We start from the raw sequence: 20678 nt of genomic DNA, 5'->3' as shown, positions 1-20678 counted from the left end.
TGTTAAGGCTGCACCAGTGTAAACAACACAATTAGCAATATGATCCAAGAATGGGAAAAGGAAATGAAATTAATCCATTACTATTTCATAACTTGGCAACGAGTTTCAACACAAGTATTAAAATAGTTACACTTACATCCTGCAAAAGCTGCTTAATCCAAGGAACTAGAGGATCTAATTGGCTTCTCTTTTGTGCTCTAGGAACACAAAAATTGCTTTTATCGGTTATGAATATGAATACGTGCCTATCACTTCACCTCGTTCTAGAAATCTAATCTCATTGGGTCGAGAAAGAAGTACAAATTAAAAATGCATGTGAAATTAGATGAAAGAGAAAGCATATAAGAATGCTGATGCCACAGTTTGTAGCATGATTTAGTTTGAATATGCTTACCAACAAGTTATGACAGCAGGGTAACAACCCCCACATGCCTTGCCACATCCAACCATTGTTGGCACTCCTGAGCCAGGTTTAGGCCTCAATTCAAGACTAGGTGCATGAGGAGGACCACCACCTCCATGGCTAAGCTCACCTTCCGTACCTCCACGACTCGGTGAAGGCCCTATACCTCCAACTTCCTCGGTCATGGCTGCGACGCCAAGTTGAGTCCCTTTGAGTAGTCCTCCTGGGCCAAGTTGGGATGCAATGCCGTGTATTCCTCCACGTCCTCTCCCTGCCATTTCGGTTTTTTTCTATAGGCGAAAAGAGTAAAATCTGTTTGGTTTTATAGAAACCCAATATAGTTATAGTTTTCCATAAGTTACACTCACTCTGATCACCTATGACTTAAAAACTTTTTTCTGCCAATCTGTATTGCTACTAGTCAAAATGGTAAATACTGACCCCATCTTCCTTTTTTTTTTACGTACAAAAATTTGGTGCCTCCATAGAGATGTCTGACAAAATTTTCTTCAGTTTAGGTGACTAATTTCTTGGTTTACTCTCACGTGTGTGTTTATTACTTGGGGATGTCAATTTGCTCTTTCGATCCTCCTCACGTTTATATTATTTGGTACAATTAGCAAGTTAAGCTATTCTTGAAAATAAATGGGACTAATACGTGCAACTATTACCATTTTTGTCTTTTACGCGATCTAAAGCATATCCAAGGACGTCATAAAATGCTGCTTTTTAAGAACCAAAAGAAACTGTGTTGTATTTTAATACGAAAGAGAGAAGAAACATAGTACTTTCACATACTTTTTCCTTGCATAGAAGTAATCTAGTTGCGTGTGATGCTCCCTAAATATATTTCCAGATTGCCCTTTTATTTGATTTTTAATGAACAAATTAGAGGGTGGAAAAAGGGGCAATTCCCAGTTAGACTTGGAAGCAAATTTGATGATTTATGCAGAACCCTAAACAAAGAAAGGTACTATTTGTTGCTAGTACAGCGTTTTTTTTGCATATTTGTAATCTTACCTGTAAAAAGAGGTAAGGAATTTGCCCTACAGTTCACGACCAATGAGGTTAAAGGACTACTTGGAAACCAATATTCTCAACCAGGGGCAGAAAAAGAATGAAAAACAACATTGAGGACCAAATATGGGAATGGGAGACATTTAGGACCTTTTTGGTAAAATACCCGTGATTTTTCTATTATAAATTATCACTGTACAGAAAGCCGATATGCCAAACAAACTTCCTTACACGATTCCAGCCAATCCAATAGCATCTCCTTCATCGGTCTTGGATTCAAAAGCGGGAGTTACATTTCTAGGTTTTGCTGAAGAATAAGAGTCAGAATCACCAGTTAATGAGCAGCTCAAAAACTAAATTCATGGTTAGTATGCACAGGACAGGAGAAAAACACAAAGCATTAGATTGGAGTGCACTCACTCGAAACATTTGTGATGACATTAACGCTCTTTTGAGCAGCGAGAGCTTTTAATTTGTTTCCTGTTGCTAACAACAGGAAGCTCTTCATATGCTGTCTCTGCTCCTTGGGACTAAGAGTCTTGGTCAACGCTTCTTCAAAGGCTTGAAGATCTTGGGATGTAATGCAAGGGAGAGAGAGTAAAATCTGCAGCCATTCAAATTTGTATGAGTTTTATCGAAAAGAAGATAAAAGACATGCATGCTTTCAGAAAGGTAAACTTCATTATGCTTGCTATTGTAAGATAGAGCATAAAAACTTCACAATTGAGAATGTAAGATGAGCTCAATTGCAATATATCAACAGAAAAAGAGAAGATAAGATGCAATTTTAAGCATGTCTGCAAATATATTGTTTAATGCAAGAGTGAGGACTAGTTGTCAATGAAGTGGGTCGAGAACTATGAAGTCTCAGGTACAAATCCCAACGGAGGCAAAAACACTAGGTGATTACTTCTCATCACTCCAAGCCTTGGAGGACAGAGTTTGCCAGACCTGTGCTGGTGGGGGTAGCAGATACCCCGTGGAATTAGTCGAGGTATGCGCAATCTGGCCCGGACACCATGGTTATCAAAAAGAAAATACATATATCTATGTAAACAGTGGATATTTTGTTGTTCTTAATATGCCAGTGGTGAAACTTGCATGGCAATTGCCACATTTTTTACTAATGCCATTTTATCATTATTTATATGAACCATATCAAAATAATTTGTCATACCCAAAAGCTCTTGGCCTTTTAACAATATTATAGATATATGTGAAAATTACTGCAAATAGATAAGCATAACCGCTGGAATTCTATTTTAAGAACATAAGAAGAAAAGAAAAAAGAATTGCTGAACATAGGTGACAACTGTTACAGCTAAATCTGATGCTATAAGAAACTGAAAAGAATGGGATCCGAATAACCTGCCGCGGTGCTGGGTGTCTATCAGCAAGATAAATGAAAATTTCACGACAAAGACCAACTAAATCAGCACTGATGAAAGCATTTGACTCCAGAGCCAAAGCTTGTATTATAGCAGGGAACAAATCTTTACAAACAAAATCCTGAAGCTCCACATTAGCTGTTGAAATGGCCAAGAGGATTACAGCTCCACAGAATGAAGAAACTTTAGTTACAGCTTCACCATCCGTCCATCTCAGAGCCTCTAAACTGATCTGCAAGGCTGGAAGTGCTATGCTTTTATGCATCAACACAAATCTGCACGTAAAGCACAAGGTCAAGATTGAGAAGAACAGAAGAATGTAGACTAGAGGTCTACTCGTCCACAAACTAAGCAAACTTAAAATTGACAACTTCTACAGACCCAACCATAGAGTTAGTGGCAAATGCATCCAAGTCTTTAAGTGATGACTCATCCATTCGGCTCACATGGCCAGAATGCTCCAATGAAGGAAGTCCAGCATTGAGTACAGATGAAGCAAAAACTGAGAGGATTGAGCACGTCTCACGAGTTAGATCTCGAAGAAGCTTTTCCTCCATTACTTCCACTTTCAAGTCTGAGCCATCAACCATGCCATGGAGATCAGGAACCTTTGCTCTACCTTCCTGTAAGAGACTAGACCATGAATAGCTAAGAGCTTGCTGAGAGTGGACAAGTAATGGGTGCAGGAGCTTTTCCAGCCATGCCTCCCACATATTGGCAGGGCAATTTTTGATCAAGGGGATCAAGGCTAAATGAAGAAGCAGCCTTAAGTGCCTGAATTCCATATGTTGTATGTTCTCCATCAAGGCTAAAGCAACAGACTGAGAGTCTAAGCATTTGAACGAATCCCCAATGGTTGCTGATAAGCCCAGTACATTGTACCTAAAGCCAAGAAAACTTCATTAACAAAACCAGACCACTAAATGGAAACATGAAACTAATTCCCAAGAGCATGGAGTAAAGGCATATATCACATGTAGAAAGAGAGATAGGCAGATCGCAGATCATAGTTTTAATAGCATACTAGAGTTTGCAGAGCATTTATGACAGATCTTATAGGCACTTTACAGACAATCAAGGGATCTTAAATAGAGAAAGGAGAATCCTGGGAAACAAGACACTTCAATATATATTCTAATTAGTACAGATACTAGTGCAGTGCAAGATGTCAATATTAATCTGCTAGCAAAAGATAATATATCATCAAACAATGAAAAATGACTAGATATTGTCTTAAAATAATCCATAGATAAGAATGCAGTGGCTTCCTAGAAAACCTAAAAAGAAGTTACAAAACTTGCAAGGTAATCTTTATTTATTTATGTTCTTTCTCTTCTTTTTTTCCTGCTATTATGGAGAGGGACTGGAGATCAATCCATTTCCTGTTTCTCCCTCTCTCGTCTCCCTCTCTCTTGTCCACAAAGATTTAAATGAGAATTGCCATGTCAACTAAGATAGAACTTCATGACAGCTTTGAAAAGACGTTATTTTCATTATCTGTTTTAGAGATTCAGAAGAGCAGCAACATACCCACTATCTCTGATACCTTTCAGCCAGTTGCGGATATCAGCTTCATTTGGCTCTGCATAGCCTTCTCTATTCATATCTAAAGGAGATCCATCAGTAAAACTTAGAGCGCCTTTAGGCAATTTAACGTTACCTCCCCCGAAAAGACTGGCCCTTTCAACATCACTCATAGCCATTGCAGCTTTAATCTCTCCTGGTAATGCTTGATTAACAGGTGGAGACCAAAGCGAATGTATGGCACGGAGTAGCTGAAAATCAAAGACATTTACATCTTTTAACAAATCTTCACTAAGGAAATGGGTGATGCAAAACAGTTCCTAAGAACTTGCTTACTTTAAGAAGAGGAGGAAGCATCCACGAGAGGTGAGATGCCATTGGATGCAAAAAGTCAGATGCTGGCATGGTTTGTACGCTAGCATAGCCTTTCCTTAGACCACTCCGTTTAAGAGCCTTCTCAAAGAATGTAACTGTGTGGAAAATAGACCACATAAATGGTGTATCAGCACACAGTCGAATCAAACCTGTCGGATCAGAGAGATATGCATTTTGCCACTCAAGCTGTGTCCACTGTTTGCTCAATGGTTCAAGTAACCAGGCCAAAACTTCTAGCTGCTGCTGAGCCCTGCACAATTTTGAGAACTCATAAAGGTCAAAGCCCGTGATATACTAGACATACATTTGAAACTCATTAAGACCAGTAGCTACCCGGCAGCAGAAGCCATAATAAGGAATGCTTCACCCAAGAGATTGTGCTCCCCACGAAGTAGACGACCTTCCTTTTGTAAAAATGCCATAGTGTCAGCAATTCCCTGAAAAACAACAGAGAAAATGCAGTCACATTCCAAGGAAACCAAACACACTCATGTCCAAATGTAAAAACCAACGTCTCTCACAGTCAAAACAATGACTAATACAATTGTGAGAATGCAAGGGAGAAAAATCTATTTATTAACAATGATACAATGAGCCCTATATATAATACATATTCTACTCCTACTACATATGGGACTAGGGGACATATTCTACTCCTACTACATATGGGACTAGGGGACATATTCTACTCCTACTACATATGGGACTAGGGGACATATTCTACTCCTACTACATATAAAACTAGGACTATTTACACATAACTATCTAACACTCCCCCTCAAGTTGATGCATACAACTATATACCGAGCTTGTTACCTATGTAACTAATACGAGGACCGGTGAGAGATTAGGTGAAAATATTTGCAAGCTGATTATTCGACATACAAGGCCACTAGACTCCCCCTGAGCAACAAAACCACGTGGTTGTTGATAAATAGAAGTTGGCCGAAAAGTATCCGGAAAATTTGAAAATAGTGAGAATAAGACGAATTCCACACTACAAAATACGTTTTAAAACACCACTAAAAAATAGATTTTTTTTGGAAATTACTGTTCACGCCGGAAAATATAAAAGTTGTCAGAATTTGATGCAATTTATATGGGTAGGCTCGGAATCACTGGACGAGTAAGTTGTCCTGCATGCGCGCCAGAAAAGTTAATGTAGCTCGTTGGAACCCTAGTTCTGGCGGCGTGCGGAGGCGCGTGAGGGACTTTCTGCCGGAGCGATTGACTGGGATTTTATCGCCTGACTTTTCCGAACAAGATGGTAGTGTTGGTTTTCGCACAACACTTAACGATGAGGAGATAACACAAATCAATCTTGAGTCGTGAACCGGAAAGACGCACGGTGACTGACTTTTCTGTTCCGATGGAACTGGGATTTTGGAATTTGGTCGCACAAGGGTTTCAGATCTGGTGGTGGTACTGGTATATGTACAGTACCATTGTAGCAGTGATGAACGGTGGGAACAAGACGAAGTTGCCGGAAAATTGCACGGCGATGCGATCTTTCTTCCCGGATGTCGCTGGAATGACGCACAACGATAATTTTCTCACTGAAGCTCTGATTGTGAGAATGCACAGGAGAAAAATCTATTTACTAACAATGATACAATGAGCCCTATATAAAATACATATTCTACTCCTATTACATATGGGACTAGGACATATTCTACTCCTACTACATATGGGACTAGGGGACATATTCTACTCCTACTACATATAAGATTAGGACTATTTACACACAACTATCTAACAACAATCATAAAGTAGTCTTGTGCAGGTAAAATCTTAGTGCAAACATAATAACTAGTTAACTACAAAGAACCAGGAATAAAAATTAACGTGCCATTCTGTACTTCCTAGAAGTTGTTCCATTATGAAAGATGAAGATTGTATCCCAAAAACATTCGGATCAATTAGGAAAATAGCTAATAATACATTCAAGGCTCTCTTTTCAAATGAAATCGGTTGCCAGAAAACAAAACGTACACACTCCTTTTGTAACCGAGATGACGCTATATCGACAGAGTCTGAAAAATATTCCATATAGAAAGGGCAGATCAAGATGTGATTTGGGCTTTCAAGTGACATATTCTGCAAGGGGCATCTCAGGGAAAACTGAGATACCCTAGTCCTTTTGTCAAAAGTATGTAGCTACTTTACATATTTCTGCCCAGATCATAAAATGTCAGCGCACAAGTTCGAAACTTGTTCAAGTCAAAGGCACAACACTACAGCAATTAAAGGAAATGACTTGCAAATTTGGTAAAGCAAGTGCCATGTCGAATTAATGAGAACGAATGTAACTTACTCTCATGTGAGGCAAAATGCTCTGGTCTGCAGCTTTTGCAATTCGGATGAATGATGTGCAAATCTGCAATCTTGCATGTCGAGAAGCGCTTGTAGCAGGATCCTGCCAATTTTACTCAATAATTGTTATGGTGGTTGTTTTGGACGGAAAATAAGATCACACTATTAAATAAATAGAATGGTATACGGTAGTTGACCTTGACAACAAAGGGTTGTGAGGTCAGAAGCTCGAACAACTTATTAATGACACCGCCAACAGCATCTGGATTATACTTCAGAAAGGGTCCTAGGGCATCTAAGTAGTGCCCGAGAACTTCTACAAGCGCTGGTTCAGTCCATTTCAAAGAAAGAAGTTGTTGAAGCAGACCTTCAGTTCACAGTAACCCGACTTCTCAGGATAAGAAGAAAGCTAAGTAAAAAACTTCTAAAAATGAGGTGGAAATCACAGCAAACCTTCAAACATTCTGCACAATGACTGTTGAACTTCAGAATCGCTCCTCGCAGTTTCACTTGATCCATCAAACACCGCGTTTACAACATTTTCTAAAGCCAACTGCATGCTCTCAAGTATAACCAATTCCTGAATTAATGAAGGATGTGAGAGATTTGAAAAAGGAAAAATAAGGGACATTGTTAGCTTCATATTACAAGTTCAAGACAATTGTTTGTGAACCAACCTGAGCAGGATAAGGAACAAGGAAGAGACTCTTAATAATAGTCATAATTCTCTCACAAACTTTAGCAGCAGCTACCATAGGCTTGGCGGCTGCAACAAAACGGATCAACTCCAACTGCAGTTCATGATTGAGCAAAGTGAGTAAGAGAGTGACTCAATATTATGCACATTTACTGCTGAAAGGTACAGGTATACATGTAACGACCCGGCCGGTCGTTTTGAGTATTACAACCCCGTTTTCCCATTTACTGCTCAATTTATGCCTTACAATTGATTTATGACTTATCGGGTTAGTTGGTTCGGGTCTGGAAGGATTTCGGACTGAAATGAGACACTTAGTCTCATAATTGAAAACTTAAGTTGGAAAAGTTGACCGGATATTCACTTATGTGTAAACGACCTCGGAATTGAATTCGGATGATTCCAATAGCTCCGTATGGTGATTTTGGACTTAGGAGCGTGTCCGAAAAATTATTTGGAGGTCCGTAGTAGAATTAGGCTTGAAATGCTGAAAGTTGAATTTTTGGGAAGTTTGACCGGGGTTGACTTTTTGATATTGGGGTCGGAATTTGATTCTGGAAATTTTAATAGGTCCGTTATGTCAATTATGACTTGTGTACAAAATTTGAAGTCATTCCGGATTGATTTGATGTGTTTCGGCACAAGATATAGAATTTGAAAGTTTAAAGTTCATAGATTTTGATTTGAGGTGTGATTCGTCGTTTTGATGTTGTTTGAGGTGATTTGAGGATTCGACTAAGTTCGTATGATGTTTTAGGACCTGTTGGTGTATTTGGTTGAGGTCCCGAGGGCTTCGGGTAAGTTTCGGATAGTTAACAGGTTGGATTTTGGACTTGGAACTCTGCTGGAATTTTTCTGATGCACCATCTGGTTTCCTTCATCGCGTTCGTGAGTGGAGACTCGCGTTCGCGAAGAGGAACTGAGAGGCTGGCAATATTTGCTCTTCGCGTTCGCGAAGAGAAGAACGCGTTCGCGAAGGGTGGACTGGGTGTGCATCGCGAACGCCAGAGGTGTTACGCGTTCGCGAAGAAGAGAGGAAGCAGCTGAGTACCCCAGGCAATTGGTCTACGCGTTCGCGTAGGGGGTGTCGCGTTCACGTAGTGAGGGGGAACGAAGCATCACGTTCGCGATTGGTTGAACGCGTCCGCGTAGAAGGCATTGAGGCAGAGGCACTTTGTGCTTCGCGATCGCGAGGGTGATGTCGCGTTCGCGAAGGAGGAATTTGGACGGGAATAATTTTGTGCTTCGCGAACGCGAGGCACTGACCGCGTTTGTGAAGAAGAAAAGCCTGGGCAGTGAGTTTAAGTTCTGAAAATAGGACCTTTTTGACGGATTGGAGCTCGGGAAAAGGCGATTTTCGGGAGTTTTTCAAGGAAAACAATGGGGTAAATGTTCTTAACTCAATATTGGTTAAATTATCCGAATCCATGGTTGTTTTTAACATTTAATTGGTGAATTAAGTTGAAAAATTATGAAAACCCTCTTGGTTTAATTTGGAGATTTGAGGGTCGAGTTGATGTCGGATTTGAGTAAATTTGTATGGTTGGACTCGTGGTTGAATGAGCGTTCATATTTTATAACTTTTGTCGGGTTCCGAGACATGGGCCCCACGAGTGATTTTTTAGGGTAATTTCGGATTTTGTGAAAAAATTAGTATTTTGATATGGAATAAATTCTTATAATTTGGGTTGACTGAATCAAATTAATTGTGACTAGATTCGAGCCGTTCGGAAGTTGATACGCGCAGAATGGAATTTCTGGAGCATTGTTTAGCTTGCTCGACATTGGATTCGTCCTGTTCGAGGTAAGTAACACTTCTAAACTTGGTTCTGAGGGTATGAATCCCCGAATTTGGTATGATATAAATTGTTTGAAGGTGACACACGATAGGTGACGAGAATGTGGACGTGCACCATATAAATTGTGTCTTGAATAAATCCTGTGCAGTTGTAAGATTAATGAATCATGTTATTATCTGAACCTTCTCCACGTGTTAGAGAAATTGAGCTGAGGCTCCTAATAAAGATCATGTTTAGGCTACGTGCCCATATTTGGGGACCCATGGGGTCGTGTTGCTGTTGAATTAATTGTTCAAAAATATACATTTCACACTCAATAATATTTGTCCATTGTGAGGATATTTATGGGATTGAGCTGCGCGACGCAGCAGGCCATAATGGCTTTATACATTACTATTTTATGGATCGGGGTTGCCCGCCTGCAGCAGGCCTTATTGGCTTTATTATTAAATGGATCGGGGTTGCCCGCCTGCAGCAGGCCTTATTGGCTTTATTATTAAATGGATTGGGGTTGCCCGCCTGCAGCAGGCCTTATTGAATTTATTATTATACGGATCGGGACTGCCCGCCTGCAGTAGGCCATATCGGTTTTATATCACGCTTGGGCTGAAGGAGCCCCTCCGGAGTCTGTACACACCCCCAGTGAGCGTAGATGATTATATATATTCGGGATGGACTTCCCAGGCCATGGACTTGCCTTACTTACGATGATCATATATATATATATTCGGGATGGATTTTCCCAGGGCATGGACTTGCCTTACTTATTTATATTGTAATGAATTTACCTGGACATGGATCTTGTCCATATCATTTATATTTGGGGATAAATTACCCAGGACTGGATTGGCCTTATACGGTACTGAGTGACTGACTGTCAGTCGATGTGTATATATACACGGGTTGGAACACCCCTGGGCTGGATTGGCCATAAACTGTACCGAGTGACCGAATAATTTGTGACCAGTATTTACACGAGGTCTTTCTACTAGGATGTCATATTCCTCATATCATGCAATATTGATCTATTTCACTTGTACTGAGTTTAACTGTTGAACTTGAAAGCATGCCTACATTTTGTACCATTATTTATACTGAACCGTACCTGCGGAGCTCGTCACTACTTTCCGCCCAGAGGTTAGTCTTGTTACTTATTGAGTTGGTTATACTCATACTACACCCTGCACCTTGTGTGCAGATCCAGGTGCTTCCGGACACGGTGACTGTTAGACCTCAGGGTGTTACCAATTGGAGACTATCATGGTAGCTGCCTGGCGTCCGCTGACCTTGTCTCTCTTTTCTTCAGTTATTGTACTGTTCTATACTTTCAGACAGTGATTTTTATCAGTCAGACATTGTATTCATATTAGATGCTCATGTACTCAGTGATACCGGGTTTTGGGAGTGTTATATTCGTATTTGTGAGATTTCTTCCGCTGGATTTAATTATTTTGTTTTCAAATTTAAAAGATATGATGGTTTATTTAGATTGTTGGCTTGCCTAGTATTGAGATAGGCGCCATCACGAAAGGTGAGATTTTGGGTCGTGACAATACATAGCTAGGCAAATCACGAAATATAACTAGTTCTGAAGGAGCAATTGTCAAGTAAATAGCAATTATGGGTTAGATTAACTAGAATATTAAGAAAATGAATAGAGGTAAACAAACAGATTGTCGAAAACTTGCACCTCTTAGAGTTTTCTTTTACATGGAAAAGACTTTATTAATGGTCTGAAGCTCCATGAAGTGTTAACTAGTGAGTGATTATGGAGTCTACATGCGATTTTACAACTCTGTAGTAGGGCTAAAGTATTTTAGGCTATTGGTTTAGATTTCATCCCATCAAAGGATTGGACACAACAATTACTTTTATAGCTACATGCATAGCTAACCATTCAATTAATATTTGTTTTTTCCGAGATTCATAAGTTGAATAATCACCCAACAAAAATAGTTGTATTGATGATGCTTTCTCACCCAACATTATTGTTTTTCAGAAGACAATAATCTTTCTCATCACTGATGCTTTCAAGAATATAAAATTAGTCAATTATAATTTGAAGATCCTAGAAGCTGTTGTATCCTTCAAGTTAAGAGGACAAGAGCAACTATGAAAGGAGAACGTCAGCACACTTGGAGTAGATACTTCTCTCTGAATGCAATAATAATCTCTTTTCTCAACTAAAGCATTTTTAACTCCAAAAGGAAGGAAGATGGCTTCTATTCAAACATCAAGTTGTAGATGTATTGTTTACCAATCATGAGCAGAATAACAATAGTCATAGTTTAAGCAATTCCTGTAAAACCTTGATGCATGGTACCTATCACTTCCTTCCCTCTTTTGGAAAGGAGAAAAGTTTTGGAAAGGAAAAGTGTCATTGTTCCTAATCATTTCCTTCCGTTTGCCATCAAAGTTTCAGAATCATTTGGAAACAGAAAACACCGAAAATTTGAAAGGAGCCACAGGAATATACCAGCCTCGAACGGTACTGGCTGAAATCTCCTTTGCCCTCAAAATCATCGCTCCACAACTCTAATGTCCCATCAGAAAGCGATGTTCCAGGATTAATTTTTTCCTTCTTGAGTAATCGCTGGAAAGATACATCCAATATAGAACTGCAGATTTCATCATTTACTAAAGCAAATATCTTGCTTTTCTCAGTATCATGTCCCGATCCCACTGCAGGATTGGTAGCTGAGTTCTCCACATACCCAATAATCTTTGGCTTTGAGAGCAAATCTCTCATAAGTGTCTACCAAGGGAAAAAATGTGAAAGAAGGTCATGAGAAACATAAGTTGTACAAAGATTTCATGCACGTCAATGACAAATAAACTTGGGGTACCCACCAGCCAAAGCGGTAGAGATTGAAAATGAAGTGCAAGCTTATGGTGCTTGAAAAATCCGAGAATCTGAGAAGTACTGAGAAGTTAGATTTTATCAATGAATTAAAAATTTAGAAATGTAGTCAAGAGATAAACACGCATAGTCAAGAGATGCATAAAACAAAATCATTCAAAAAAGAGACATGCTACATATCCTGGATATCATTCAAAGCGGTAGAGATTGAGTGCAAGCTTATGGTGCTTGAAAAATCCGAGAATCTGAGAAGTACTGAGAAGTTAGATTTTATCAATGAATTAAAAATTTAGAAATGTAGTCAAGAGATAAACACGCATAGTCAAGAGATGCATAAAACAAAATCATTCAGAAAAGAGACATGCTACATATCCTGGATATCATTCAGACTACCAATCATACTTGAGTCTCCTTTTTAAGGTAAATAATTCTATTAAAGATGAGGAGATCTCCCATAGACAAGTGGTATACCAAAAAGTACAAGATCAACAGAAACATATAATTCTCTACTAAAGACACCCATCTTCTGTATAAATTGGAACCTCATGGGTGCAGCAGAGGTTCATCCTCAACTGTATAAAGTCTTTCTCATTCCCTTCAAAGGCTCTAATATTTCGCTCTCCCCATACCACCCACAAGTGTGCTAGTGGAGCTATCTCCCATGCCCTGCTTCTTCTCTTCCTCTTTTAAAAGTGCAGTTAAATAGTGCCTCCTTCGAGGTCCCCAGCATTGGACATTGTAACCCAAACCATCTCAAAGTTTACAGCACAGGCGTGTAGCTACGTGACAACGTAAAAGAAGATAAACCCCCCATACTTGAGTCTCCTAAGATTCCATACTTTCTCATTGAACAACAATTTCCTTTTTTTCTTTATATTTCATATTTATTTTTGGGAGGAAGAGCCAAAGAAGTTTCACTTGAGAAGAAACCAATGTAGATATAGGACAAGAAGGTAATTGTTAATCATGGGGCAAGTTACATACATATCAAATTCTTTAGATCTCACTGTCAATTGTGAAAAGTGGTAACCCTGATGTAAACATACTGCCTTACACCATATCCCTAATCTATTTGACTAACTTGTTGCAAGAGAACCTAGCATCATTCTGCAGAAAGATAAGATGACAATGCTTCACTATCTCAAATAGACCTATAGACTCTATTCAACTTTATTGATACCTAGCGTTCCAATCATCAAAGAGAGGGAATCACTCTATGAATCCCTTCAATTGTAAAAGAATAGGTTGTCCTCCCTGCTAGAAAAATTCAAAGATGTTATTTTCTATAAATAATTTTCAAAGATATTATTGATATTCCATAACAACCATAGCCCTCTTGCCTAACGAAATTAGCCTCCAAGTTAACCTCACACCAAAGTGATCCCAAGCTCAAGCCCATGTCTGAATAGCAACACTTAGAAGTTCAGCGGGACCAGTAGATATTTGGTTGTTAAGAAAAACAAGGTAAGATAATGCATACAATTCCAGAAGATGATCTAGAATTGCGAAGCCAAAACAAGTTCCATCCCACCCCCCGAACCAAAAGCAAATGAGGAGAATAGATTAAGGAAATTAAAACTGACGCCCCAATGAGTTCAAGATATGTTGCTGTCAGAGTAAAATATAAGCAACAACTAATCACCTGTTGAAGGTAAAACGATAGAACTGAACTATCACCAACAATACATTGCAAGTTGTAAGAACCTAAAGCAACCATGCTCTCACATATGTACTCAGCAAACTCAAATTCATTCTCATCAATGACTGAACCAGAGTCCGATTTTTGCAAGAAGTCTCCAGAGATTTTCATCAAAATCTGAAAAATGTTACTCATCGCAGAATCAAACTCGACACCAGCATCAGTTGGTCTTTTCCTGGAAGTAGTTTCAGGAAATTACTTAAAATTTGTCTGCCATAAACATGTATGTTTACTTAGTACCAGATAGCATTGATACAACATACCTCAGGGAGACAAGCTTGAAGAACTCGCATGCATGAAGACGAAAGTCCGGTGAGGAGAGCAAGATTCCACAGCTATTTGAAAAAGAGGAATAAATACACTATTGCTAAACTCGTATTATACACTCTGCAAGTGTGGAGAGCATACCCATGTACAATTCCATATTTTGCAAGATCTGGCAAGGGAGCCCATTCAGCATATGCATTAACAGCATTTAAAGTGGCAGTTACAGCTGCTGCATGCTGTCTTGCTACTTCTAATTGTTGTCTTCCTGCTTCAGTTAGTGCAGCTCCAAAGTGCCTCTCTAGTAACTGGTTAAGGAAGAAATAGTCAGAATGATGCAAGAATATCCCAACTACACAAAAAGTAACAGCCAAAGACTTACACTATACAGCAAGGGAAAAATCTCAGGCAAAGAGTCAGTAAGTCCACGTAACAATAGCCTACGGCGATCACCTGAATCAACAAAAAAGGTACCAGGTAATAAGAAAATGGATATACTTAAGATATCAAGCTTTTTTCAAGCATAAAACGCACACAAAGTACGTTCAATGTTATAACATTCTACACTCCGCCTATATGAAAAGCATAGCCAGTCCCAAGCCAGGGCAAAGGTGAAAGGTTGCTGTAGGTTATTTGTCACCGTAAAAAGAGTCAAACTATGATTAATCCTTTTAATACAATACGGATGTGCAGGATATGGAGCAGAATGGAAACAGAGGATTCATATGGCCGACACTAGTTTTGCTATTGGCATGCAGCGGAAAAGAGTTGAGTTACAACATCCTAAAATATTGAACACCAAGTCTCACCCACCTAAGCACCCCAATCAAGGAAATAACAGCACAATGTAGTCTGCCTCTTTTACTTGCAAAAAACTAAGTTGGTGAATATGTATTCAGTTTACAGAATAGCACAGACCTTCTAAATCTTCATTATGGACAGTAATATCTTCAGGAAGCCACCTTAGCATCATTGATACCAGTTCTGCCTGCAAGGAAAAAGAAAATCCAGCTGCATTAACTGAGGCAAACCTCAAGTAAGTGTGAAAAAGATGTACTACAGAACCAAACAGGAAAAAGACGAAACTTACTTGTGCAGGACCCTTGTTAGCAAGAGATACTAGAGATGGAAAAAGCTCCTGCCACAAACTTAAGCCTTCTCTCCTAACTATCTGAAACAAGTGAAATTGCTTGGTCCTAAGAACTATAAAGTGACCAAAATTAAAATTCAAAATAAAAAAGAGAGAGAGGAGAAGAAACAGCAGAATACCTCGGCAACAAGAGCCGATGTCTGACTTTTCAAAGCCCATTCTTCACTGGAATTTGTAATTTCAGACATCAAATCAACAGCTACACTTGCAAAGTTCCTTCGCTCATCAGGGTTTAACTCGTCCCATCGCAATCTCACCAAATGCTGCAAAATTAATTAAAACTTGAGGATAAGGATAGAAGGAGCTCAATGTTTAAGGCCTGCAGGCAATACTTGGACATTTACATCAAAGAGTGGACTCGTATGAAATTTCAAAAAGAAGAGCGTAAAGGACATTTGAGTCGAAATTTCCAATCCTTATATAGGATAAGTGACATGCCTTCTTTGCAGAATTCAATCACAAAAAATATTGAAGCAAAGAAACTCTGCCTTTTTCTTAGAGATTTGGTGCTTGTTGTCAAGTACTTTATGCTCACTTAGGACAGGACACTATGATTTCCCCAGCAGCTAAGCTTTGTTCTCTGTTCTACGGACAGGTGGGCTTAAATTTTCTGGAGAAGGATATCATGAGTATAAAGGGGGGATAGGGCATAGTGGAGCTTTAAAACCTTATTTATTCACCTCTGTATAGAAGACAAAAGCTAATTACCAGAGTCTTTTCCTCTTTCCTTGAACAATAGAAGGTTAAAGCGTAACTTTGTAAATCTGCTTCCACTTTTTAATAAAAGAGAATGAATCCCTTTAATTCCTTATTGAAGAATGTTACGAGTAGAAATTAAGTTCTACCTACTTGAATCTCCAGGGGAAAAAAAGACGAACACTGTGAAAAGAGCAAGCTAAAAAGATTACCCACTTTTTTGGGTGGCCTAACTAAAGATAAAAAGCTAAGAACTAAATGCAGAGTTATCATAATGTAACCTGGAGCATCTTATAGGCTTGTAGTCGTATGTCTGAAGACCAATCTTTCCTTACTAAAATAAATGATGTGCTCGCCAAGATACGTACATCCCCTGCTTTTATCTGCAAAAACAATATAGAAAGTTATCCGCAACATAAATGCTAAAATAAGGAATACAAATAGAATTCTGTCATAATGGTGTTGTGATAGTAATAATTAGGGAGATCAATGGATAGATTAGGGAAGAGTAATCCGCTTTGAGACTATATTTGCATACCCTAGTTAACGATGAGCTAACCAACAACAAATAGGACTGACTTCATGGTTCATGTAATTAGCCAATGATATTGTATTAATTGACAAAACTAGCAAAAGAGTCAACAAAAAACTATAACTTCGAGGAGTAACCTAGAGAGATAGGTTTTAGGATAAATAAAAGTAAGATGGAGAATCGGGGCTACAAGATTAGCCTCCATGAGAAGAGCAGAAGTGCAGTGAGATAGGATGGGATTGTAGTGCCTAAATACAAACACCTCAATATATAGATTTTGTCTTCGAACAAAAATATATTAAGATTCAATCTTCTAAGAGAATGGCATGATAGATAAAGATGTAACACAAAATCAAAATAGGATGGTTAAAATGAAGGATTGCAACAAGAGCATTATGTGATAGGAAGATACCAAACAAAATAAAAATAATGAAAATTAAGTTCTATATAACGTTTACAAGCCTAGCAATGTTATATGGAAGTGAATGTTGTCGCCTATGATCCACCATATGGATATGACTAATGAGTATTGTAGAAACGCATACATCGTGAATTCACAAAAGATTGAACAAAATAATAAATGATCATATCACACGGAGGGTGCAAGATAAGATAAGATAAAGTCGAGTAATACGGTTTGGTCATATGGTATATAGACCTCTAAACGCACCAATCTATAATACTATGATGATTGAATTTGCTAAAAGGATACGAGACAAACTTAAAATCATATGAATGGAAGGTATCTCAAAAGTCTTATAACCACTCGTAATCAATGTAGATTGACAAAACAGATAACACGGAAGCAAATGATCCATAGACAATACTAGACCAATTGGGACTAAGGCTTAATTGTTATCAAACTTACATTAGGCCCAAGTAGAGATAAGTGAAAGAGTTAGAGAATATCTAATTTGCCTTAAAACGGAAGTTGTTTACCAGTATTGGAATGAAATAAACTCGAAAATAGAGAAACAAATTTAGAGGATTTCATAAGGACAACCCTAACTAGTTTGGAATTGAGGCATAACTGATTGATTGATATTGGAAGAAGAAAGGACACCAATAGGGGCCAATGAGAGAATCAATATAATCACCAATACGGACATACATCCTATCCAAAATCTCATGTTGAGAACCATCCATCCCACAAAGTGGCCTTAGAAGTTCCATATCAATTGCTTTACAACCATTTTTCCTCCAGGAATACTGCAAGGTATATCTTACATACCCAAAATGACTATTTTTAATGAAACTTCAACTGCATCAAAAGCAAACTCGTTTCTCTTGTTATCTAGTGAAATCCCATGAAATGTAACTGATTCTATCAGCAAAACTCATTTACCTATTTTAGCATTATTTGCACTTAGTACTTACTCGTATTCAGTAACTCATAGACTCAACAAACCCCTATAATCGTCTTCGAAATATTCAAAAATGAAAAGGTCATTGGAGAAATATCATAATTCCAATATTTTGAAGCTACATAAATAGACAAATAAAGATATGCCATTGAAACACCCCAACTTCATCAGAACCCTACAAACAACTCAAAATAAAAAAGGAAAGAGGAAAAAAAAAAGTGATCAAAAACCACCCTTCCTTCCTCTCCTTTCCACATGAACCTAAACCCCTCAACAGAACCAATTTTCTCCTCCCTTTAACAAAACCATTATGACTCAAAAATCAAGATGGTAATTTTGAAAACTTAAAATCAAGATTCCATTAAAGATCAAACTTTTTAATATGAAGAATCAATTAAAACAAACCCATTACTTTCAAGAATTACAAATACAACAAAGTGGGGTTGTGGTAAAAAAAAGAAAACTATATGAGCTATGTGATACTTACGGATTCTAGATAGGAATAAGCGGCTTTACGGGCATCAGGAGAAGAGTTCCAATCAAGGGCAGCCACAATAGCACGAGCTACATTGCTTGCTATACCATTTTCCTCCATCTTTTTAGCTGTTAATTAATGCTCCAATAGATTCTTGAAGTTACACGCTGTTCAACTTTGAAAGGAGTTTTAGCAAATATGTCAGTTATTTGCACCCTGCGATAGTGGACAGAAGGGGAAGAGTGGGGAGAGAGGAAAGGTGCTGAGTAATTTTGGGGACCAATGTTTCTCTTTTTATTCTTTTTCTTTCTCCTTTGGTTTGAATTGTTTACTCAGGTCCTCCCATTGTTTTCTATTTTCTTCTTCTCCGCTTTATAGAATCTTCTGATGATTTGCTCTTTTACTTTCTTATATTTTCTTTTCTTTCTATAAATAAATAAATAAGGAAGGGGAGGAAGTAATCCATTTATTCGTTTAAGTAAAATAAAACTGGAATACCTTTTTTTTTAATAATGTTTTTAAAAAAAATCAAACACATATTTTTGTTTGGTTACAAAAATATGACGAAATAATCCGCACATATGAATCTTGTACTAGTATGTTGTATAATTTTTAACTACTCTTTCTTTTTCACATAAAATATACTAATATTGTTGATGTTTGGTTCATATTTTTTAATTAATATACACATATACAACAATAATAGTATTCGCATATGCATGATGTAATATGGAATAAGAATGTGGACACTAATATATATGACTTTAAATTACTAAAATAACAAAAAAGGATTTCATTTTAATTGTTAGAAATTAATAAACATTTTTAATTTATACAAAAATATTACATATCTATATTTTAATCTTTGCATTATTAATTCAAGTATAATCAACTTGCTTCTAAACTACGCAAAAGTACGGAAAAATATTCAAATATACCCCTCTACTTTAATATATTGTTCATATGTACCCTCCGTTATACTATAGGGCCACATCCACTCTCATTGTTACCCAACTTTATGAAAATACCCCTCATTAAACGGAAAACCATCCGACATTAGGAACACTCAAAATACACCTTTTTCATCATAGAAAATCCGAGAAGTGCCATGTCCTAGGGTTTTGCTGCCAAAATTTCTATTATTGATAACATTTGAAGAGAAGTTGATGAAGATGAGAATTTTTCTTATGATTTCATGGGAGGAACCCACCTTTGTAGCATTCACGAAGAAATTTTGGCAGCAAAACCCTAGGACATGGCACTTCTAGATTTTTTCTTTGACGAAAAAGGTGTGTTTTGAGTGTTCCCGTATAAAATTATGGGTCTCTTTTATTTATATGATGGGTTTATTTGGTTAAACAGGTTATTGGTCGATGGGTCAAAAATTTTTTATTTTAAAAACGGGACATGCCTAATGTCATATGGCTTTCCGTTTAATAAGGGGTATTTTTATAAAGTTGGGTAACGGTGAGGGTGGATGTGGCCCTACAGTATAACGGATGGTACATGTGAACAATATAATAAAATAGAGGGGTATATTTGGATCTTTTCCCCAAAAGTATTGTACTAATTAACACATCACTCCAAATTTTGTTGCAATAAATAATGAAAGAGCAAGATATTGTGGTTGCATTTAAACTTTTTTCTTATTTTTTAAAACTTGGTTGAGTAGCCAAACAGGCACTTGCAATTACACGAAATTGTGTTGTTAGTCCCCCAATTTTAAAGAGTTATCATTCAAACAAATTTACTATTTAAACACGTCTAATCGTTGACCGGACCTATGTAACATTGCTACGGTTGAGTTGAATAAAAACTACGAACTACTAAGTCTTATGTTTTTTCTTTCAGAAATATTAAATATAAATTAATACTCTCTTCGACTCATTTTAAGAAATAGAAAAAGACTCTGACATGTAAGATAAATATTGATAAGGTATAAAGATTGCTCTTGCTAAGAATTAAGGTATTGAGAGCCATATGCTTTTTTTCAATTTCTGCTCTCCGTCCAAACAAGGCATGCCATTAAGGATGAATTGAAATACTAATTTTAAATAGTTTTCAAACAGAGAAATGTGTTAACATTCTTTAGATATTACTATTTTTTTAGAAGCGAGAGTTT

General features: G+C 37.7%; 1 protein-coding gene across 3 annotated transcripts; it reads right to left on the bottom strand.

Moving 5' to 3' along the window:
- Positions 1–1483: 1483 nt before the first annotated feature.
- Positions 1484–18902, bottom strand: LOC107767613 (protein HASTY 1). Of its 3 annotated transcripts, none has more exons than XR_012702912.1 (22): positions 18569–18902; positions 16467–16568; positions 15609–15752; positions 15430–15510; positions 15258–15327; positions 14722–14792; positions 14484–14647; positions 14339–14410; positions 14019–14250; positions 12367–12429; positions 11993–12271; positions 7698–7811; positions 7474–7600; positions 7218–7387; positions 7022–7123; positions 5041–5144; positions 4669–4957; positions 4339–4583; positions 3195–3690; positions 2789–3083; positions 1841–2024; positions 1484–1727 (listed from the first exon to the last, which is right to left on the bottom strand). XR_012702912.1 is itself a non-coding variant. In XM_016586665.2 (22 exons), exons 1-22 carry the CDS (start codon positions 18674–18676, stop codon positions 1648–1650), a joined length of 3597 nt encoding a protein of 1198 aa, XP_016442151.2. In that variant the 5' UTR covers positions 18677–18902; the 3' UTR covers positions 1484–1647. The 3 variants fall into 3 exon arrangements, 2 of the variants coding, with proteins under 2 accessions (XP_016442151.2, XP_016442152.2); XM_016586665.2 differs by having other exon boundaries at positions 3190–3690; XM_016586666.2 differs by having other exon boundaries at positions 3190–3690; positions 15430–15506; positions 18569–18900.
- Positions 18903–20678: the final 1776 nt, after the last annotated feature.

This window comes from Nicotiana tabacum, chromosome 19 (assembly GCF_000715075.1).
Source record: "Nicotiana tabacum cultivar K326 chromosome 19, ASM71507v2, whole genome shotgun sequence".
NCBI classification, from domain to species: Eukaryota; Viridiplantae; Streptophyta; class Magnoliopsida; order Solanales; family Solanaceae; genus Nicotiana; species Nicotiana tabacum.
This window is presented reverse-complemented; position numbering and strand designations above follow the sequence as displayed.

Bases quoted from the DNA above. Each gene is read 5' to 3' on its own strand.
- LOC107767613 (XM_016586665.2), bottom strand. From the start codon at position 18,676: ATGGAGGAAAATGGTATAGCAAGCAATGTAGCTCGTGCTATTGTGGCT. The intron at 14,648-14,721 runs GTAAGTCTTTGG...TTCCTTAACCAG, and splicing joins TTTTTCCCTTGCTGTATAGT to TTACTAGAGAGGCACTTTGG. The intron at 3,691-4,338 runs GTATGTTGCTGC...TCTTGGCTTTAG, and splicing joins AAAGGTATCAGAGATAGTGG to GTACAATGTACTGGGCTTAT.